The 24,296-nt window shown below is 37.4% G+C and overlaps 1 protein-coding gene across 1 annotated transcript in view; it reads left to right on the forward strand.

Moving 5' to 3' along the window:
* The window catches only part of LOC117326709 (midasin-like), a gene marked incomplete at its 5' end in the record, with an annotated part of 71,168 nt that extends 47,426 nt beyond the window's left edge, over positions 1–23,742 (forward strand). Inside the window, 26 exon segments of the mRNA XM_033883431.1 lie at positions 180–295; positions 697–778; positions 1,955–2,146; positions 2,627–2,700; positions 3,672–4,018; positions 4,361–4,443; positions 4,978–5,208; positions 5,678–5,815; positions 7,291–7,569; positions 8,038–8,217; positions 8,865–8,997; positions 9,535–9,716; positions 10,545–10,628; positions 10,983–11,123; positions 11,654–11,755; positions 12,685–12,783; positions 13,042–13,242; positions 13,641–13,844; positions 14,438–14,521; positions 15,014–15,129; positions 17,783–17,957; positions 18,568–18,641; positions 19,290–19,404; positions 20,168–20,380; positions 21,850–21,897; positions 22,110–23,742. Of these exon segments, the coding sequence (XP_033739322.1) occupies positions 180–295; positions 697–778; positions 1,955–2,146; positions 2,627–2,700; positions 3,672–4,018; positions 4,361–4,443; positions 4,978–5,208; positions 5,678–5,815; positions 7,291–7,569; positions 8,038–8,217; positions 8,865–8,997; positions 9,535–9,716; positions 10,545–10,628; positions 10,983–11,123; positions 11,654–11,755; positions 12,685–12,783; positions 13,042–13,242; positions 13,641–13,844; positions 14,438–14,521; positions 15,014–15,129; positions 17,783–17,957; positions 18,568–18,641; positions 19,290–19,404; positions 20,168–20,380; positions 21,850–21,897; positions 22,110–22,241 (3,825 nt within the window).
* Between the last annotated feature and the right edge of the window lie 554 nt (positions 23,743–24,296).

The raw sequence follows: 24,296 nt of genomic DNA on the forward strand, positions 1-24,296 counted from the left end.
GCAATGTTTCAAGACCGACTGGTTCCTTTGCCAAGCGATGACTGAGTGAGCAATTTGAATTGTTTACCTGTACAACGATGTGAAGGAAATGTATATTTTCATGTCACCCGACCTCTTGTTGAAGATACTATACCGATAAAGTCCCTGAGATACTGACCAAGGTAATGTTGTATTTGTAGGAGCTGGGTGTAGGCAACATTGACCGATGTAAAGGGTTCACAGAACACCTGTTTGACCTCCTGATCCGTCAGTACCGAAGCCTGTCCAGTATCAGTGATAGTTTCTGCCATCTCAGGTTTGTGTGTTGATTCACAATGTTAAACTTGCATCAAATGTAACACTTTCAACGATGAACTTTATATAAAAATTGAATCATAGTTTTGAATTATTATGAATATTTTCATACATTCAAAGTGTGTGTTGTTTTAATTGAAAGAAAATTATACCAGATGTTGTTTGTTAATAATTGAATGTAGTACATGTACATTCACTGTGTACTTTCATGATTTGCAACTGATTAAATCTTAAGAATCAATAGAAACACTTAAGCTCAAAATTTGAGTTTGTGAAATCTCAACTTGTTAAACAATTAGACATGGAACAAGCTCTCATTGTTTAGTTAATGATGACACGTGATGATTACAGAAGTTTTCTGAAAGTTAAATTTTCAGTGAAACTTTGTTGTATATATTACAGTAAGATGACCAAGGTGTTATCTAGACTAGAGGAGGATGTGAGTCGACCTCAGCCTCCGGTCCAGCAGCTGACTGACTGGACAGTAAGTGTACCCTGGAAGATACTGTGGAACATAAATTTTGTGTTATTAAATACAGAGACTACTGAAACATTGTGATGAGATTGTACACTATTTCATCTTTAGCCTCTATTCATCAGTATCAGAGTGGCAGATATATTTAGTAATGTCCATCTGCTTGTCCCTCCATCTTTCTGTCTCTCTGTCTGTCCCTCTATTTGTCCATCTATCAGTCCATCCCTATTTCTGTCCATTCATATATTCATGTCCAGAGGTAATTTTATAACTCTTCTGTCTAAAATTGTTGAAATTCCATGTGACATATAATGAACACATAATTATATTGATAATGAAAATGTCCTGTAAATTTTAACAAAGCCCTGAAGATCAGGGTCAAGTTCACCGTTTCTGAAAATAGCTCAAGGCTATACATAAAACTTCAGGGTAATCAGGAAAAATTGGTACACACGAAGGGTCTTTTATTCATATGAGAGTTCATTGTATGTTTTATCTATGTCCACTAACTGGTATTCTACCATGTTTGCTATGTAACGCCAGTTTTGATTGGTTTAAAACCATGTATTATTTTCCAATAACCCACGCTCGTGCCAATAATACACGGTCGTGAGTCAGGGCTGTTACAATTTTATATATCTAATATTCACCCGTTTTATAAAAGGTTACTATAGCCGAGTGGGCTAATGGGTTAGTCTTTCAATAAATTTTTATCAAGACGCGAGTTCGAATCCTACGGAGGCCCCCCTTTTTTATCCTTTTTTTTTTAATTTTCAAAATCAATGCCATATGATAGATGCTCTTATCGTAGTACTGTATTGCCTGTATATTTCGACAACAAATAATGCAATACTCAAGAAATAAATTACAAGGTTTTCTCTGGGTTTCTTTGCTGTTTTTCTATTAGAAAGAGGTCGATCTCAGAACTAAACAGAACATGGTAGAATAGAAATAATCAACTTTGACTCGTGTATTGTTGCAGGATATACAACTCGGACTCGGATATTTTGCAATTTTAATTATTAATTTAATTCGTTATTAATTTAATTGCAAAATATCCTCGTCCTCGTTGTATATCCTGCAACAATACACGAATCATCGTTAATTATTTCTTAAGTAATGTCTTTTACAGATTGAGATGAATTAAAACTGTTGATTGTAACTGTATTATAATTTCCTCCACAGTTGCGGATCAAGGCTATGCTAGTCACTGTACTGGAGGGAATGGCACAGTTCGAAGCTCTCCTGAACTGCTGCCCCTCGGCTGGTAGTGGACCGTCCCCACATCCCTCACCCTTCCCCTCCTCCAAACTTTCAGACATGGCACTGGTCTGTCGTGGCGACCAAATCTGGAGTGAGACATCTAATAAGGTCAAGGTTAGTATTTGGTGAGGTCAAGGTCGATAAACATGTAACCCTGGTAAAAACTAGCTGCAATATACTGTTTGGCAAGAGCAACCTTCTCTTTAGCTGGATCGTTTGAGCATAAGACTAGTAACCAGAGGTCCCAGGTTCGATCCCTAGCGGAGGCAGTGATTTAAATTTAATTAATAATGTTCTATGTTGCATACAGTATACACCATATTTATCTGCCAAATGTAATTTCATCCTCCTGTGATAATGCAAGTTTTGAATTTTGAGTCTGCGGTTATGTGTTGAGACAAGTTGCAGGATAAATGTAATGGTATTTTATTTGTTTTATGAATCACTTAATTGAGGGGAAGTGTAAACCATGTACTCCATTTAAAACAAATCCTTTGGTGTAAATTTGGATTTGAATTTATTCATTCTGGAGTTGAATTGATTAGAATTAGCTTCACAATTATTATTAATTTAATATTTTTAATTGATTTGTAGAAAATCCAAGCCACTACAAAGGATATCCAGAATAAACTGCTGAGTGTGACAGACGGCCCAGGGATGCTGATCTGGTACAGTGTACACTAATTATCTTCTGTTTATATACAGACATATATATGTATAATGGACTGGCTGAACAGTAATGGAGAATTATTGATCTGATGAAGATCTCTACAAGCTATATGTGTTAAGGGTTGAAGTACAAGCTGTCATGTTTTAGTATTCATATTACCATATCCTATCCGGCAGTATGCCTGTTGATATGTCCACCAATGTGTATTGTAGTTCAGTAAAACTCTAACAAAAGCAGACTTTACAATAACTAAACCAGTCACAAGTGTCAGACACTTTAAGCCACCTGGTCTTATTACAGGATAGATACAGAAATGGGTCAGATGTCAGTGGACAGCCTCTATCTATATGGATCAACACCTTTTCTTTCTACCATCTGTCTTTCTTATTTGTTTTGATTGCTTGACGAGTCTGAGCTAGTGAGAGAGTGGCTCTGTATGAGAATCCTTCTATAATCTATAACTTCACTTTCTTCTTCTCTTTTCTTTCCCTTATGTAAGATCAGTGAACTATCAGTGTTTATTCTTGATATCAGTTGCAATGTTTGTCACAGATGCGTTATCCATGTATAATATTAAGTCGATCTGGTGTATTTAAGAAAAAGGGGTAATTCATATGTCTGTAAAACAGAAAACGGAAACGTTTGACTCTGAGTGCAAAAAGGAAAAAAAATAGTAATGGGTCAGCTGTACGTGATGATGAACGAGCTGTAATATCTATGATCTCTTCAGCAGTTATCTGTCTATATTTAGGAGTGACCTTGACCTAGATCTGTCTACATTTAGGAGTGAACTCGACAAATCTGTCTTTTCAGAAATGACCTTGAACTTTTCTGTTTATTCTTGGGAGTGACCTTGACCTGATTGGTCTGTATTTTAAGAGTGATCATAACCTAAATCCGTTCAGGAGGGACCTTGACCTTTTCTGTCTAAATTTAGGTGTAACCTTGACCCTTTCTATCTATATTTAGGAGTGACCTTGACCTGATTGGCCACCTGATGTGCGACCTTGACAGATTGGTGCCTGATCTAGATTCCGTAGTAGCAAGTTTCCGTGCTCCAGGAAGTTCCAACCTATCTGCCTTCACCGACACTCTAGCCTTCCTCCGACATCACGTCACAAACACCGTCTCAGAATTCCAGGCATGGGGGGAACAGGCCCTCAATCGAACCACTGGGCCTCAGGTTACCATGGAAACACACGCGTCCAAGGACTTTGGTGCCAAGGTTGAAAGCCTGATTACTCATCTACTCTTAGTAATTCAGAATCTCTCCAAGTTACATGTACCGGAGGATAACAATACAGAGGAAGACAAAGGTAGATTTATACACTTATATATCAAAATAAAACAATAGAATATGATCAGGTATACTCACCATTGTTGTGGTCCTCTTCAGTCATTTGGATCTGAAGGGTGTTGAAATCAGAGATTTTGAATGATGGAAATATGCCTGTAAAATTTAATAAACAACATGATCAGATTGAATTTATGATATACTGAATATTTGAATTGGTCCTGTTGATAAGGCAAAATGTTATACACTCAGAATTACATCACAGAATTTCTGCAGAATGATATTCTTTTGTATAGTTAATTATGTACACAGTTCCAGTACCATGTTTTCATTGCATTAAAACCAGATTTAATTTTCTATTCAGATGAAGAATCACAGGAAGGACATTTTGTCAAGTTACTGTGTGACAGAGTGGAGCAGGAAGGAGTCATTATCAGCTGTGACAAGGTAAGGTTGTTATAGTGAGGCCATCTTCAAAGTCCAAGGGTTCCGCCCTTGCTCATCAGCTGCGGCAATGTAAGGCTGTTATAGTGAGGTTATCTTCAAAGTCTAAGGGGTCCGCTCCTTGATCATCAGCTGGACATGGACTAGATAAGGCTGTTATAGTTTTGTTTTTGACATGTTCTCAGTCAAGATCTTTATGAAACACTTTGGATAAATGCCTTATTCTAAAATATACCCTTTCCACTATTATTTAAAGAGAAAATGATAATATTAAATGCTGTCCCAGAATTTTTAATGTCAAGAGGTTTTAAGCAAAGAAATTTTACTTTTTTGATTAAATGCTGTCTGGGAATGTTCATTTTCAACAGGTTTTAAGCAAAGAAATTTTATTTTTTGATTGAATGCTGTCTGGGATTTTTCATTTTCAACAGGTTTTAAACAAATTTATTTTGTTTTTTGATACATATATCTGCGTTGTCAGGTTTTTTGACAGAAGCGTCCAGATTATGTTTTTTATAAATATCAAAATCTCTACAGATCGGAGAGGAGCTCCAGGCTTTACTGAATCAGCTGACTGAACTGTGGGACACAGAGACTAGCCGAGCTAGTAGCGCCCCCTGTGGGCTGATGTTAGTGAGCTGTCTGCCCCTTATACATCACTTCCTGTCAGTTGTCCAGTTTAACTTCCTACAAAAGCTGGCGGTTACTAGGACGACAGGCAAGCTGCTCTCAACTCTGCTGGGGGTCTTCACTGAGCTGACGACAAATGTAAGATATCTTGATGGGAAATAATATATTACACTATCTTAGACTCACGTCTGAAAATGTCTGGTATAATCATTTCTGTCTTTAGGGAGAGTCTTCTGGAAATCCAAACAAAAAGTACAGTCTCCTTAGAATTTTAATTATTGAACAACTACAAAAAGGCTTGTGATTGGTTGAATTAAAGTCAAGATTGCTATGCTTCCCTTTGATTTGCCGACACATATTGGCATTAATTGTCAATTTCTGCTGGATCAACTTTAATAAAAATTGTCGTTAAATTGAATGTGTCTGTCTTAAAGACCGATATCACATTGGAGGATTCTCAATGGTTTTTTTCTGGTTTAATCCCTATCTTGGAACATTACTCTGTAAGGAATTGTAACTTACCAGGTAAAAAACAGAATTCTAGTGCATATTTGCTGTAATCGTTTTTGTGCACAATAAGAAAGCAGCATGTGATATCTGTTTACAGGGATTTTGTCTGCCTGCTGAGTTTGCAGAGGAGATAGCAGGAGAAGGTGCTACCGACTTTGTAGACATAGAAGGTGGAGGAATGGGAGAGGGAGAAGGGGCCAAGGATGTCAGTGATCAGATAGAGACAGAGGACCAGGTAAGTCATTCACTTCTATATACTGTCAATGTGGAGTATACTTCTCTATACTGTCAATGAGGAGTATACTTCTCTATACTGTCAATGTGGAGTATACTTCTCTATACTGTCAATGAGGAGTATACTTCTCTATACTGTCAATGTGGAGTATACTTCTATATACTGTCAATGTGGAGTATACTTCTCTATACTGTCAATGAGGAGTATACTTCTCTATACTGTCAATGTGGAGTATACTTCTATATACTGTCAATGTGGATTTTACTTCTCTATACTGTCAATGGGGGTATACTTCTCTGTACTGTCAATGAGGAGTATACTTCTCTATACTGTCAATGTGGATTTTACTTCTCTATACTGTCAATGGGGGTATACTTCTCTGTACTGTCAATGTGGATTTTACTTCTCTATACTGTCAATGGGGAGTATACTTCTCTATACTGTCAATGTGGAGTATACTTCTATATACTGTCAATGTGGATTTTACTTCTCTATACTGTCAATGGGGAGTATACTTCTCTGGAATGTCAGTGAGGAGTATACTTCTCTACTGTCAATTAGGAGTATACTTCTCTGGAATGTCAATGAGGAGTATTGTTCTCTATACTGTCAGTGAGGAGTATACTTCTCTATACTGTCAATGAGGAGTATACTTCTCTATACTGTCAATGGGGAGTATACTTCTCTATACTGTCAATGAGGAGTATACTTCTCTATACTGTCAGTGAGGAGTATACTCCTCTATACTGTCAATGAGGAGTATACTTCTCTATACTGTCAATGGGGAGTATACTTCTCTATACTGTCAATTAGGATTATACTTCTCTATACTGTCAATGAGGAGTATACTTCTCTATACTGTCAGTGGGGATTATACTTCTCTATACTGTCAATGGGGAGTATACTTCTCTATACTGTCAATTAGGATTATACTTCTCTATACTGTCAATGAGGAGTATACTTCTCTATACTGTCAGTGAGGAGTATACTCCTCTATACTGTCAGTGGGGATTATACTTCTCTATACTGTCAATGGGGAGTATACTTCTCTATACTGTCAGTGAGGAGTATACTTCTCTATACTGTCAATTGGGAGTATACTTCTCTGGAATGTCAGTGAGGAGTATACTTCCCTATACTGTCAATGAGGAGTATACTTCTCTATACTGTCAATGAGGAGTATACTTCTCTATACTGTCAATGGGGAGTATACTTCTCTATACTGTCAATTAAGATTATACTTCTCTATACTGTCAATGCAAAATGAGCATCTCAATTCTATCAATTAGGGGGTAGTATTGATATACTGTCGATACTGTCAATACTGGCCATGAGGGAGTTCACTTCTCTATACTGCCAAAGGGGGAAAAATTCACCTATCTGTTCTGTTAGTGGGGGATGGGTCATGGATATTGGTGTTTGATGTATCTGGATCTTTTGTTGCTAAGGGTCAAATATATGCTTCTGTCTTTCAGTTGGAAGACACAAGACAACAAAATGAGAAAAAAGAACCGGAGAACCATCCAGATATGGCCTCCGAGGAGAACGCCATCGAGATGTCGGAGGACTTCGAGGCCAATCCCCAGGATCTGGAGGATGTGGACAAGAAAAGTGACGGAGAGGAAGATGAGGAAGGGGATGACGAGGACAAACTGGACAAACAGATGGGAGAGGTTGATGAACAGGAAGCTGATAAGTTAGATGATCAGATGTGGGGGAGTGATGATGATCAAGATGAAGATGAAAGTAAAGAGGTGAGAATTATTTGGTTAACGACTGGTTGATCAGTTCCATTTCCGTTATCACTGTATAGTGTTGTACTTGGGTTTGAATGGCTGTTATGACAAAATTAAATCACCAGGGCAGGAAGAAAATTTTCAGCATCACTGGTCCTTCGGCCAAGTTTGGGTTCAAAAGTACTTGCCCAAAGGTGAAACATAGTGGTCCAATTAAACTGAATTAGTAGTATCTTCAATTACTCTGAATTAGTAGTATCTTCAATTACTCTAAGGGAAAGGTAAAAATTTTGAGAAAATTTGCACTTGCCGATCGGGCTAGTAGTTGCAGCCAATATTTACTTGTCCACAGACCAAATCTGCTGGCCCCGGGCCATCAGACCTGGGTTTTTTCACGCCCTGATCACATGATTGTCTATTATTATCCACAGAAAATTTGTGTGCACTATCTTTAGTGTCAGATGATGCATGCTTGTTTTGTTTAAGGACAAAAAAGAGGAGTCTGGTCCGGGGGCTGGACAGGAAGCAGAGAGCCACCTGGTGGCAAAAGATGACAATACAGACAAAGGGGATGAAGAGGACACAAAGGATCAGGAAAAGAAGGATGATGATCAGACGGATGAAAATCAAGATGTCAAGCCTCATCAGCAACAGGAAATGGATGAGGTAAGGGAGATAACTGTGCAGATGATAATCTTTTGTCTGTGAGTCATGTTCAGTTTTGTGCAGTGACTCCTTGTAGTAGCTGGTGACTACCTCACTGAATGACATACAAAAGACCCTTAACATGTAACATATAGCAAATTAGGTCTTTCCAAAAGAAACAACCACGACAGCACAGGATGATCGATGATTTCATGACAAGCTCTCCTACAAATAGTAACTATTGTTTGCCACGTTGAATACTAGAAACTGTAAATATTGACATTATGCATGACTGACCGTTGATGAGTAGGGGAGATAACTATATATTATTTACTTCCTGAAGAGGAAACATATGTACTTGACCTCATTTACAGAAGGAAAAAGAATTATTAAAGTCAGAAAATTTTCAACTAAGATAGATTTGGGAGGTAACCCAGATAGAACGGGGAGATAAACCAGATTGAATTGGTAGATAACTACATATCATTTAATCACTGAAGAGAAAATTATGTACTTAACCTCATTTACAATAGGTTTCTTCACTTAAGATAGAAAGGGGAGATAACTCAGCTAGAAAGGGAGATAACTCAGCTAGAAAGGGAGATAACTCTGTCAAACTTCAATTATTATTGATGTTCTTCTACTACCTGGTATTTCTCTTTTGCTAGTCTGAGTATGATGATGACCGTATAGACCCTCACCATGGTAACAAGGAACAAGAGGAACAACCAGAGACCATGGACCTTCCCGAGGACCTCAATCTGGATGAGAACGAGGGGGAGGAGAAGGCGGATGGAATAGGTAAAGTTGGTTTCGATACAAGGGTGCATGACGTATGGACCTGAGAACTCAATTTTGGCAGTTTTAAATCATTAAAGATGCTGCATCATCAACAGTGTGTACAATAGTTTTCTCAAAAAATACATAAAATGGCTCCCAGTTTGTAGAAATACAGAGTGTATATATTATTAACAAACAAAAAACAAAAACAAAGAAAAAAACAAACAGCATAAAATGATGGCCTATAAGACCGAATGTTTTGTACCAAATATAGATGCAAAGCATAATAGCATTTCTTCAGGATACAATTAATAATTATTTCACTTTAAATTCAAAATCACAACATTTGGGAGAGTGGTAATACCTTAAAGAATGTAATGTTTGGTATAATCTAAAAGTATTAAAAAGTCTGGTTTTGTTATCAAATGATCAGAATTACTTTTTGATGGAGATGTACTTCCATAAAATCAGTAACTGAATTTTAAACTATAAAAAGGAAGGAAATAATTTACTTTATGATTAGAAGGAAAATTAATTCACCACTCTTTGCTTCTGTAGATGATGATACCACGAAGCCTGAAGAAGGAAAGGAGGAAAATGAAGTTCAAGAGGAGATAACTCCAGGAGAGGAAGAAAGTGTGGAGGACAAAGAAAAACCAGAAAATCCTGATGAGGGTTCAGAGGAGAAAAAGGAGGAGAAAGAGGAGGAAGGGTTTGAGGAATCCAACATTCAAGATAAGGTAAGAAACATGAAATATAGACAGTGATATATACAAATATATACAGACAAATTTAAATATTGTCAAATATAGACTAAAAGCAATTAGGGCTATTCCATTAAAATATCTACCTGACCCAAGGACTCCACAATAAATCACTTCTATCCATGGTTGAAGTGCCTTCCTATTCTATGTAATTTATTCAATAAATTCTATGGGTGGTACCCCTTAACAAAACCCGGAGTCCTGGGTTGGGGTAGTTTTTTGACTGGAATAGCCCTTACCATTATACTGTTCAATAAGTAAAGATGACCATGACAACGTCTTGCTGGGTTAATTGGCTTTAATAAAAATTAGGACATTATACTGTTCAGTATGAATTATTAGGATTTTTTTCCCCAAGAAAATCATTGACTTGATCTGTTTTATCTGATCCCTATGTATTCTGACGTCCAGACGTCTGACCGATATGTCTTGAATCATGGGGTGTCAGATTAGACAGGTTATACTTCTCTTCTACATCAAATTGACTCGCACAACAGAATATCATTTCACATCAGTCAGAAGGATGTTTTGATATACATGTATTTAACCCACTTATTTTCAATGGTAAATATATGACATCAAATTGATCAGACAACAGAAAATTATTTTATTTCAGTGGCATGTTTCAATAAAAAGATATTAAACTCATTTATTTGTAATGATAAAGTTCATTTTTGAATGACTTCATAAGATATGATACTATTGCAACTGTTAATATATGGAATACTAATATTGAAGCTATGAACTACGTATGTTTAAAACTCTAGTTACTGTTAAAGTATAGCATCTGCTCTATTGATAAAGGATATGGCTGAGGAGCCAGAGGACCCTCCAGAGGAGAGAACAGAAGAAGAGGGACAGGATGATACTCCTGGATTTTCAGCTCAGGTATAAAAATATAATAAGTAGGGAGGTCTACGGATATCTAAATATAAGTAAATAAAATTGGTATTAATAAGGTATACATTATTTTATTTTGTATAATCTTTGTCATAGTTTCAATGTTTTACGAGCAGAAGTGAATATTTTCAGGGTTTCACATTTCAAACTCGGCAGTGAGGAAATGTTCACCTTTACGCCATGTTTTATACATATACATAATTAATCCTGTAAAATTGTCAAACTTTCTGTTATAGACATAAAATTGACCTTTAACCTCTGTAGATTAAAACTGACCTTTAACCTTTGTAGATTTGCTTACTAATATGAATTTGCCAAAATGTGAATTATTGATGTTATAAGGATGATAAATCAGAGGAGAAAGAGGATGAGGAGATGGAAGAGAACGAGTATCAGGGACAGTCAGTACATGGGATAGACAATGTGGAGCAAAGTGAACAGGCTCAGAGTCAGGCCGGGGAGAGTCAGAACGACCAACAACAGGTAAAAACAACACACAATAGGTAAAAACCACAATCCACATTTGAAAACAATGAAACAACAGGTAAAACAACAAGTGAAACAACAAGTGAAGCAACAGGTAAAACAACAAGTAAAACATTGAACAATGAAACAACAAGTGAAACAACAAACACCTGTCAAAACAACAAACAACAAGTGAAACAACAAACAACAAGTAAAACAACAAACAATGAAACAACAAGTAAAACAACAATGAAACAACAGGTGATACAACAAATAACAGGTGAAACAAACAAAAAAAAGTAAAAACAACAAACTACTGTTTAAAATAACAAACAACAGGTAAAAATAGCTTATTACAAGGAAAAAACCTTTGAATTAAAGCAGAGAGGACAATGTGTAAAAATAATGTATTAGACTCTATAAGAATTTACCTGATTTCCATAAAAACATGCATTATTCAATTTTAAAGCAGTTTAACTATTATTTACTAATACCATAACTATTGTGTTAACTGTTTCATCAGAGATTAACATTGTTTATATTTTCAGAGTGACAATATTGGCACCACAGCTACAGATCAACTTGAAGGTCATGAAGGTGATAGTTCATCAAAGGTCACTCACGGATCATCCCAACAGGACAGCAAAAAGGTCTGTCATCTATTTTTATAAAATGGCTGCTGTTTTAAACAAGATGCCATTTGGTATCATTGATATCTGCTTTGTACATAGTTAAGGTATGAAAACTACAAGCTTCAGTTATCTTAATCTATAAGTAGTGCCACATAAGAAGGTCAAAGGTCACCAGTAACTGATTGCTGTTGTGATGCATATTATATCTTGGTGAGAGTTTTTCAGGTGATAGAGATGAATTTGATATGTTGTTATTGTGTAAGCTAACTCAGTGCTTGATCAGGCAAGGTGACACAATCAGGATGTCTGTCACAAGGTCATGTCTGGTGACACAATCAGGATGTCAATCATGATGTCATGTCTGGTGACACAATCAGGATGTCTGTCATGACGTCATGTCTGATAACACAATCAGGATGTATATCATGACGTCGTGTCTGGTGACACAATCAGGATGTCAAGCATGACGTCATGTCTGGTGACACAATCAGGATGTCAATCACGATGTCATGTCTGATAACACAATCAGGATGTCAATCACGACGTCATGTCTGATAACACAATCAGGATGTCAATCATGACGTCATGTCTGGTGACACAATCAGGATGTCTATCATGACGTCATGTCTGGTGACACAATCAGGATGTCTATCATGACGTCATGTCGGGTGACACAATCAGGGTGTCAATCATGATGTCGTGTCTGGTAACACAATCAGGATGTATATCATGACGTCGTGTCTGGTGACACAATCAGGATGTATATCACGATGTCATGTCTGGTAACACAATCAGGATGTCTATCACAAGGTCATTCCTGGTGACAATATTAGTACCTGAATGTAGAAACTGTACAATGACATGTATATACAACGATCTTGTGAAATATATAAATCATGAAGGTATCTAAATGCATGACTTTTACCTGTTTTAATTTTTCTTTCCAGCCACTGAAGAGGAAGCCAGGCCAGTCGGATTCCGATCGCAGTCTTGGATCAAAAGATCACAAGTATAAGAAGTTACGAACTGTTGATGATGTAGCACAGGTCAGTATTTTGGATTAAACAAATTTTGCAGTTTGCTTTAGTTTATTTTAAAAGGGTTTTTTTAGTTGATTTAAGGTTTTTTTTAGTTGATACTTTTGTATAGAATATGGTTTCTTGCTAAGATCACTTTCTCTGCCAGTTATGTAATTTGTGATCTACTTTGTGTTACTTTAAGTGATAATCAATAATATGGATTTGAAAGCAGTGTCTGTCATTATAGTAGAAAGTATGTTGAGTTTGGTGCTGTGTTTGCTGTAGGATGAGGATAAGGAGGAAGGAGAGACTGAGTCTGACCTCTATCAACACATCAAAGACTCCCAGTCACATGACACTCAGACCCTGGACACAGCTACAGATGATCAGCAGCAGCAACAAGCACTGCCTAATATGGAGGACGAGGAGTCAGAGGCCCCGCAACAGGACGAGGATGTGGACATGCAAGATGAGAAGACCAATCAGGTACTGTGTAACAAAACAGAGAACCAATCAGGTTAGTGTTTAACAGACCAGGGAATCAATCAAATCAGGTGCTGTGTAATAGATCAGGGAACCAATCACATAATGTGTAACAGATCAGGGAACCAATCACATACTGTGTAACAGATCAGGGAACCAATCACATACTGTGTAACAGATCAGGGAACCAATCACATATTGTGTAACAGATCAAGGAACCAATCACATATTGTGTAACAGATCAAGGAACCAATCACATAATGTGTAACAGATCAGGGAACCAATCACTTACTGTTTAACAAATCAGCAGACTGATGGAGAAGACTGTCACATATCATGAGTTGATCATAATTTATCAGAAGATTAAAGGGGTATTATAAAATTCTCTTTTTATATTTCAGACAGAGGAAAAGGCACCTTCAAAGATGTCTGCCAAGTTAACTGGAAAGAAGGAAGAGTCGTCAAAAGGAGTTGACGAAGATGTTGTCATGGAAACAGAAGATGTTGTCAAGTATGAAATTGATGGAGAGATTGGTATGACAGCCATGGTAGCTCGGGGACCCGAATCCACCATCCACACCACGGACCAACAGCTTCACATACCGGTAAATTAGCCACTACACATCATATAAATCCTTTAAGAATAAACTTAAAAGTAATTGATGTGCGTAATTTGTTACATTATACAATAACATCAAGATTGATTGAGCATTTGAGAATATTAAATAATGGAGGTTATGATGCAACCTTGGCTGTCCTGCTCATGTGGCTTTCATACTCTGTTCTTTTAAAAACAAAAAACCCTTAAACTATAATGTACCTTCTGCTATTCATTCTATCATCCTTCATTGGTCGGGTGGCACAGTGGTAACCCATGTGCCTTCTACCTAGGTAGTCAGGGTTCGAATCCTAAATTGGACGTGAAAAGGTATGGGGTCACCTGCCCGACCATTTGGGTTTTTCCCGGGTACTCCAATTTCCTCCCTCAATAAACCCCTCATATACTTTCATCCGGGCCAGCAAGCATGATAAATTTAAGTTGATGTAACTTGTTTTATAAAGGGAAAAAAAAATTGCATTAATTCTTCTGAGGACAAAATGATTTCATACAATTTAGGCAGTAAAGTAGTTCCTACTTCTGATGTCATGTCTTGAGTATATTCAGCTTCGGTGATATATGTTGGGATTTGGGTTTCAGATGAAGGAATTTGACATCGAGAAACTACGATCAGAACTGGAGGAACAGTTGGTTACTTGGTTCGATGCTTGTTCACTACAAAATGTAAGTTCTCTATAAGTCATCATCGGTTCTCTTTTTCTTATTCTACAATTTCACACATCAAGTTCTATAAATTAGAATTATTAACTCTTAAGAGTTCATTCATTTTACATTGACTGAAATCTACTGGTATACATGGAAACATTGGCCGCAGTATAACTTAAACCTGTGTTGGTCTTTTGATTAGAGAGCAAAAAATAAAATTTGAGATAAAGTTTGATTTAAAAGCTGAAATGCTTGATTGTAGATTTCATTTATTAATAGCATAATTGTACACTGTGAACTTTACTGAACTTTACACAAAGAACAGTTTTTTTTTGCAAGGACAGCATAGATGTTTTTGAATTAAGAGATATACATGTATCATCTTACCATCACATTGTTACATGACAGAATACAGTGGTCTTTACCATACAGATGTATGGTATCTTCTGTTTTGTTTATCTTTGGTACCTGCTGTAGTGGTCGGTAGTGTAAACTTGTTGTTTATTTCAGGAGAGTGTCGCAGCAGAAGCTTGGCATAAGTATGAAGCATTAACAGCCAGTCTGTCTCAGGAACTGTGTGAGCAACTACGACTGGTACTGGAACCATCCCAGGCCACAAAACTCAAGTAAGTATCCCTTACCAGGCCACAAAACTCAAGTAAGTATCCTTTACCAGGCCTCAAAACTCAAGTAAGTATCCCTTACCAGGCCTCAAAACTCAAGTAAGTATCCCTTACCAGGCCACAAAACTCAAGTAAGTATCCCTTACCAGGCCACAAAACTCAAGTAAGTATCCCTTACCAGGCCACAAAACTCAAGTAAGTATCTGTGACCAGGCCACAAAACTCAAGTAAGTATCTGTTACCAGGCCACAAAACTCAAGTAAGTATCCGTGACCAGGCCACAAAACTCAAGTAAGTATCTGTTACCAGGCCACAAAACTCAAGTAAGTATCCCTTACCAGGCCACAAAACTCAAGTAAGTATCTGTTACCAGGCCACAAAACTCAAGTAAGTATCTGTGACCAGGCCACAAAACTCAAGTAAGTATCCCTTTCCAGGCCTCAAAACTCAAGTAAGTATTCCTTACCAGGCCACAAAACTCAAGTAAGTATCCCTTACCAGGCCACAAAACTCAAGTAAGTATCTGTTACCAGGCCACAAAACTCCAGTAAGTATCTGTTACCAGGCCACAAAACTCAAGTAAGTATCCCTTACCAGGCCACAAAACTCAAGTAAGTATCCGTGACCAGGCCACAAAACTCCAGTAAGTATCCCTTACCAGGCCTCAAAACTCAAGTAAGTATCTGTTACCAGGCCACAAAACTCAAGTAAGTATCTGTTACCAGGCCACAAAACTCAAGTAAGTATCTGTGACCAGGCCACAAAACTCCAGTAAGTATCCCTTACCAGGCCACAAAACTCAAGTAAGTATCTGTTACCAGGCCACAAAACTCCAGTAAGTATCTGTTACCAGGCCTCAAAACTCCAGTAAGTATCTGTTACCAGGCCACAAAACTCAAGTAAGTATCTGTTACCAGGCCACAAAACTCAAGTAAGTATCTGTTACCAGGCCACAAAACTCCAGTAAGTATCCCTTACCAGGCCACAAAACTCAAGTAAGTATCCCTTACCAGGCCACAAAACTCCAGTAAGTATCTGTTACCAGGCCTCAAAACTCAAGTAAGTATCCCTTACCAGGCCTCAAAACTCCAGTAAGTATCTGTTACCAGGCCACAAAACTCAAGTAAGTATCTGTTACCAGGCCACAAAACTCAAGTAAGTATCCCTTACCAGGCCACAAAACTCAAGTAAGTATCCGTGACCAGGCCTCAAAACTCAAGTAAGTATCCCTTACCAGGCCTCAAAACTCCAGTAAGTATCTGTTACCAGGCCACAAAACTCAAGTAAGTATCTGTTACCAGGCCACAAATCTAAAGTAAGTATCTGTGACCAGGCCACAAAACTCCAGTAAGTATCCCTTACCAGGCCTCAAAACTCAAGTAAGTATCTGTGACCAGGCCTCAAAACTCAAGTAAGTATCCCTTACCAGGCCTCAAAACTCAAGTAAGTATCTGTTACCAGGCCACAAAACTCCAGTAAGTATCCCTTACCAGGCCTCAAAACTCAAGTAAGTATCTGTTACCAGGCCACAAAACTCAAGTAAGTATCCCTTACCAGGCCTCAAAACTCAAGTAAGTATCTGTTACCAGGCCACAAAACTCAAGTATCTGTTACCAGGCCACAAAACTCCAGTAAGTATCCGTTACCAGGCCACAAAACTCCAGTAAGTATCCGTTACCAGGCCACAAAACTCCAGTAAGTATCCCTTACCAGGCCACAAAACTCAAGTAAGTATCTGTTACCAGGCCACAAAACTCAAGTAAGTATCTGTTACCAGGCCACAAAACTCAAGTAAGTATCCCTTACCAGGCCTCAAAACTCAAGTAAATATCCCTTACCAGGCCTCAAAACTCAAGTAAGTATCCCTTACCAGGCCACAAAACTCAAGTAAGTATCCTTACCAGGCCACAAAACTCAAGTAAGTATCCTGTTACCAGGCCACAAAACTCAAGTAAGTATCCCTTACCAGGCCACAAAACTCAAGTAAGTATCCCTTACCAGGCCACAAAACTCAAGTAAGTATCTGTTACCAGGCCACAAAACTCAAGTAAGTATCTGTGACCAGGCCACAAAACTCAAGTAAGTATTCCTTACCAGGCCTCAAATCTAAAGTAGATATCTCTGTCAATTTTGATATTTTCTCTCAGACTTTTACCAGTGAAACATATAGGGCGAACTTGATTCTGACGTGCCAATGGCAAGGCAGGAAGGCGGTAAAATTACTTGATTGTGTCCCAAATAGGTGCGCGCGCCTGTCAGGCTATTTTAGTCATCATATATATTACAAAATTCGCCCATAACAAACCTCAAAAACCATCCATGACAGCTTTACAAAACTTTATAATCATACACATGATGTCATAACCTTGTGCTCCAGTACTAATATGTCTTGTCCTATTGGTGCAGTCTCAATTTTTATACTTCTATTGTTGCCATGGAATCTGAAATCAAAATTAATAATTTCAAGAAAAAAAATTCAGGATCAGTTGAAAAAAGCTTCCACAATATGTACGTATATATACAAAGTCATTACTCTTCAGATGTCGTCACCTTCAACATCTCCCTTAGGTTAAGTTAGTGGGCAATCTGAATGGCACTTTTGTAGGGAAATAAATGGCCAGTAATGATTAATATTCGTAAATTTCTTTGCTTCCAGGGGCGACTACAGAACTGGAAAGAGGCTGAATATGAGGAAGGTCATTCCGTACATTGCCAGTCAGTTCCGTAAGGACAAGATTTGGCTACGTCGCACCAAGCCAAGCAAACGGCAGTACCAGATCATGCTGGCTATCGATGATTCCTCTAGTATGGTGGATAACCACTCCAAGCAGGTATACATACAGTTGAAATTAACACAGGGATTTTTTACTGTTCAGTCTTACTTATCGCTGTTCAAAGTTTTTAAGTATACTAACTGCTGTTTTAGTTTTACTGCATTTCTTTCACGGAAGCACAAAAAACTTTAAATTATTTTAGGTTGAGCTCGCCGGGACGACGTCCAGGGGAGCTGTCGCTGTATTTCTAGAATCATCTATAGGGTTTAATAAGTTTTTATAAAACAGTTTTGTATCAATGCTAATGAGGATACAGCTTAGGTATTTAAGATGTATTCCTTGTTACAAGACCTTTCTATTGGTATTGATATATTTTCAGACCTGCTGACCTTGACTGCGACCTTTGACCTACTTTAAAAAACCTTTAACCTTGCCCACAGTATGTTATCCATATGAGATAGGGCGTTCATATATGAACATGGCATTGCGTGTTCCTTTGTGACAACACCTTTCCATTTAGTACTACATGTACATTTGCAGACCAACTGACCTTGACCCTGATCTACTTTTAAAAAAAATTATTCTAAATTTCACCCCACACAATGAGTTATGTTGTCTTCCGACAACACTTGTTGTATTTGATTATAGTCCAAGTGTTACATTTCAGCTTGCGTATGAATCCTTAGCGTTGATTGCCAATGCCTTGACGTTACTGGAATCTGGAGAGCTGGGTATTTGCAGGTGAGGCAGAAATTATCATTCTTTTGTATAAAAAGTACTAAAAACAGTGGATCTTGTCTAAAATGACATTAAGGAGGATTGAAAGCAGTGTTGGGGAACCTGTCTAATCTGACAGGAAGTAGGGCTGGATCTTTTGGTCAGATAGGACAGTGTGTCAGTAAACCTTTCTTAACTGACAAGATGAACTTGTCTAGAGTAATTAATCTTTAAAGACAGAGTCGGGAAACCTGTCTAATCTGACAGGAAGGAGGGCTAGGTCATTTGGTCAGATAGGACAGTGTGTGATCAGAAAACCTTTCTTAACCGACACCATGGATCATCTGGTTAGATTAAACCAGTCTTTACCAAAATGAAATAACTGTATTTTGTTATTTAAGACCAGATCATTTTGAATAAAGCTGGAATAGTCTATTGGGAACATGGAATGTTGATAGGAGGAAATGTCCATGGAGTCTGGTGTTGGTAAAACTACAAAACTGCTTATATAAATAGGGGATATAGTATTCATTTGATCCATCAATAAGCTGTCTTGTCTGATCCATCACTAAGCTGTGTCTTTATTTGATCCATCAATAAGCCATATTTTTATTTATCCATCAATAAGCTGAAAAATGTTGTTTTTAAAAAGTTTTTGTGGTTTTTTTTCAGTTTTGGAGAAAGTGTTCGTCTGTTGCATCCATTCACAGAACAGTTCACTACTCAATCCGGCGCCCGACTTTTACAACACTTCACGTTTGAGCAGAAGAAGACCAAGATTGCACAGGTAGCAAAAAAAATTATCTAAACTCAGAATTTCCACAAGACAAACATTGTGGATGCACAAATTCATGAAAGCAATCCTCAGATAACATTTTATATTGCATTTAATGTTTTTCACATTACCCTAAAATATGACAGTTCAACAATATGTTTTCACAATAATATTTATTTTTTATCAGAAAGGATTTTCACAACAGTTTTACAGCATCTTACATTTGATATTGTGCTACAGTAGGATATTTCAAAAATATGCATGTTTACTTTAACCAAACTTTTTATCAGACTCAATAAGATTTTCACAACTTCTAAAATTTGAAATTGCACTAAAATCTGAAGGTTCAAATGTATATATTTTGGAGATAGGGTGATCTAGTGGTAGGATGCAGGGCTACATATATGTGACTGAAAGGTCACTATTTTGAGTCCTGGCACGAGTGCCCTGTTGTATCTTTGAACACGATAATTAACTCAGTTGACTCAACTGTAAATAAGTATGTGGTATAGCAGTGCAAGAAATCACTGTGTAAGCGGTTAGTGCCAAAATGGCATCTTTTGTTGTATGTTCCCCAGAGATTTGAGAAAGACATTTTCTGGTGATTAACTAAAGGCCCAATAACCATGGATACTAATTTGTTAATCACTTTGAGATGTGGCTGTGTTACTGCGATATAGCGGTATATAAAATCCCTGAATATTATTAGATTACATGTATATATGTTTACACTATCAAATTTGTATAATACATTATTTTCACAACTTTTTTACAGCTTCTCAAACAGATTACAAGTCTGATGGTGGATGCACGGTCTAGACAGCAGGGCATGCTGGGTAATCCGGACACCTCCCAGCTGTTACTAATCGTGTCTGATGGGCGGGGATTGTTTGTCGAGGGTATGGAGACGGTGAAGGCCGCGGTGAGACAGGCCAGAGAAGCCAGACTTTTCCTTGTCTTTGTTATCATCGACAACCCCGAAAATAAGGTAACAGCCAGCTGACATTCTCCAACCTTTCTTAAGACATACACGAACTGAGAATCAGTGCAGCATTAAATTATATAGGTCACTATGACCCAATTCTGGTATAATTCATGATGACCCAATTCCCATATAGTTCATGGTGACAAAAAACCTCATCTAGTTCACGGTGACTCAATTCTCATATAGTTCATGGTGACAAAAAACCTCATCTAGTTCACGGCGACCCAATTCTCATATATGTACAGTAAAACTCACTTGTGTCGAACACGGTTGAATCGAATACATCGGATGAGTCGAACATTTCGTTCGGTCCCGATTTTTTCCCTTCTTTATCTTAGTAAATTAAGCACGGATGATTCGAACACTGTTGAATCGAATACTGCGGTTGTGTCGAATATATTTTGTGGTCCCTTCCTTCTAAACTATACCAAAATTTCCATTTTTGTGTCGAACATCGAGGCGTCATACCGTCTCAGGTAAAATTTGCTGGCCTCGTCTCAATGACCGAGTGTAACCGATCACCCGTAACGGTGTTACCAGAGCCTATTGTTAGTTTCCGGCTGTCGGTCCCACACCATCCCATTGTTTATACAGGTGCACAGGTGAAGTAAAACGCTCAGGTATACATAACTAAGAATAAAATGTGCACGTTTTAGTCTACAAACCAATATGTGTTCTGTTTACTGTTTTGATACACATGACCGCCGAAAAAAATAAGGAAAAAGTAAACGATAAACTACATTATCTTCCATCGAAAAATACAAAGAAAAAATACCTGTATGTCATTGATTTATTTATATATGCCTAAATTCTGAATACGAAGATCCAATAGTAACAATTGTAGAACAATATACATGTAAATGGATTTTAGCTTAAATAATATGAGTACAAGATATACATTTATATTCTTATAATGTATGTAACGTTTTCATAGAATATTATGTTGTCATTGTACGACTTCCGTGTGTAAATCGATCGTGTGTCTATGTCAAAGATGATTTTACGCATGAACTTTGTTTTGATCTGTAATTATAACTGTACACAATATTGTTTATCAGATAAAGGAATAATTGTTATCATGTACCATTAATTAATTTCTTTGTTATTATTTATTGCTTATTTTTGACTATGTTATGCAAGCACTTGTTCTGCATACAACCAATGATAGTCGGGTATTTTGTCACCGTATACAAACACGGATAAGTCGAACCATCGGATAAGTCGAATATTTTGCTTGGTCCCGTCGACTTCGACTTATCCGAGTTTTACTGTAGTTCATGGTGACAAAAAACCTCATCTAGTTCACGGCGACCCAATTCTCATACAGTTCACGGTGACCCAATTCTCACACCACTGAGTTAAGATTTCACATTCAGTCCCAGCTCTATAAAACATTTTCTAGTTTTGTAAGAGATACATTTTCAAAGAATACATGTTTTATCAAATTCTGACTGCACTTTCTTGTTTTTTAGGATTCGATATTGGATATCCGAGTCCCAGTGTTTAAGGAAGGTGGACAGGTAAGATTAATGTGGCTGTTTTAGTCAACAGCTTCATCCTCAACCTGTATTATATCGGTTTGATTTTTAGCGAAATGATAAAAAGCTGTTATAATAATGTGATTATATTTACTATAAAGCAGTTATCCTATTTTTGCTGTAGATGTCAGAGAACATATTTAATTTAATATGCAATTATTTTTCAATAAATCAATTTCCTATCTTTACTGTAGATGCCGGAGATCAAGTCTTACATGGACCATTTTCCGTTCCCGTTTTACATCATACTGCGAGATATCAACTCCCTTCCCAGCGTGCTGTGTGATGCCCTCAGACAATGGTTCGAACTTGTCACTTCTGTGTGAAGCATTCATACGACAGTTCAGACATTTTACTTCTGCCCCACAGCTTCAGAGAATGATTCTGGCTTGTTAGTTTAGGGTGATGCCCTCAGACAAAGGATCAGACATTTTACATCAGCCAGACACACTCGAACACTGGTTCAAGCCCGTCACTCGATGCCATCGGACAATGATTCAAATGTGTTACTTTTGCATCAAGTCCTCTGATGCCCTCAGACAACGGTTCAAATGGTTACCTTTGAATCAAGGCCTCCGGTGCCATAAGACAATGGTTCAAACATTTTACATCAGCAAGACACACTCAAACAGTGGTTCAAGCCAGTCACTCGATGCCATCGGACAATGATTCAAATGTATTACTTTTGCGTCAAGTCCTCCAATGCCATAAGACAATGGTTCAAACATTTTACAACAGTGAGACACCCACAAACAGTAATTCAAGCTTGTCACTCGATACCCTCAGACAACGGTTCAATTGTTACCTTTGCATCAAGGCCTCAGATGCCCTCAGACAATGGTTCAAACATTTTACCTCGGCGGGACAGCCTCAAACAGTGGTTCAAGTTTGTCACTTGATGCCATCGGACAATGATTCAAATTTGTTGCTTTTGCGTCAAGGCCTCGGACAATGGTTTTAGTGCATTATACCTGCTACCCCCTCAAAGTGTCTTATAAACTTGCTGTTTCTCTGTGATGACACCAGACAGTAGTTAGAAACTTGTTGATCCCTGTGTTACTTGTGTGTGATGCCTTCAGACAGTCGTTCAGATAGGTAAATCGTGATAATATATAGTCCTGATACATGTACGAATAAATAAAGGTTCATTGTACAAAATAATGTAATTTAGCTTATCTAATGAAATATTCATGCATATACATGTATACAAGTTTCACACTCAGGTGTTCAAATGTGTTACGTCTGTCAAAAATAAGTAAATTCTTAAGATGATTTTAATAACATGAACAGGCTGCTATGCAGTGATGTATGGAAAATGTATCGCCAACTGGAATAATTTGACTTTTGCAGAAATTTACAGCATTGACAGATATTTTGGTGTTTTTCAATTGTTTAAAGTTGATTGATGCAATAAAAGGTGTCTTGAATATACAATGTAAGTAATTAAAATTGTTCCAATTTCATCTTATACAACAATGTATATTGATTGTAACAAAAATTGTTGAGAAGACATTTGAAATATTCTACTTAAATGTAAATGTCCCGAAACATTTGACATGTCAGAGTATTTTTAGTAAATGTATTACAGGTACATTGACTCAGTCAGCATTTTAAATTCTGTTTAAGATTGTTAATGTTGTTATAAAACTAGTACATGTACATAACTTATTTTTATTCTTGTCATGTTTGTTCACATTAAGGTGTGACAATAGAACGAGAGGTATGAAGTCTTGTCAGTGTGAATGATTACTGAATGTCAGAGCGGCTTACACTTGTGGCGTGTATATGCCATAGTCTTGTTAAGGAATAAAATACTGTTTTATCATATAGATGTTTGCTGTGTGATTATTTTATTTTCTAATCTAGGTGCTATATATTTGTAATACTCTGCTGAAGAAAATTTAAAATTCCTAGAAATACTACGTATATGTACAACTACTTTATGAATCAATAAGATCTAAGACCAAGAAATGATTGTCTTGAAAAATATTTTACCAGATCAAGTATAAAATTTGCCGTAACAGGTTTGTGATATTCTGTTTAAATATTCAGACATGATGAATTAACTCTCACAATATAGGGCGAAAGCTGGTTACAGCAAGTCAGGGGGGCTGTAATAACTCAAGTCAGAATGCCGACCACGTAACCTCAGGTGAATGTCTGCAGCGTCTTGGTTCAACGCTCCATAGACGTGTTAGTTTATGTTTCTCAAGAAGCCGAGAAACGGGCTGGTCTGTGCTGTCGTGGTTGTATCCTTCGGAAAAACACTTTACCCTAATCTGAACGGCATGTGACAGGCTTCTCATATATTGTCCAGTGAGGTAGTCACCAACTACTACAAGGAGAACCTGCCTCCAAATAAGCTAGAGGAGCAGTCACGA

The sequence above is a fragment of the Pecten maximus genome, chromosome 5 (genome assembly GCF_902652985.1).
Source record: "Pecten maximus chromosome 5, xPecMax1.1, whole genome shotgun sequence".
Classification (NCBI taxonomy): Eukaryota; Metazoa; Mollusca; class Bivalvia; order Pectinida; family Pectinidae; genus Pecten; species Pecten maximus.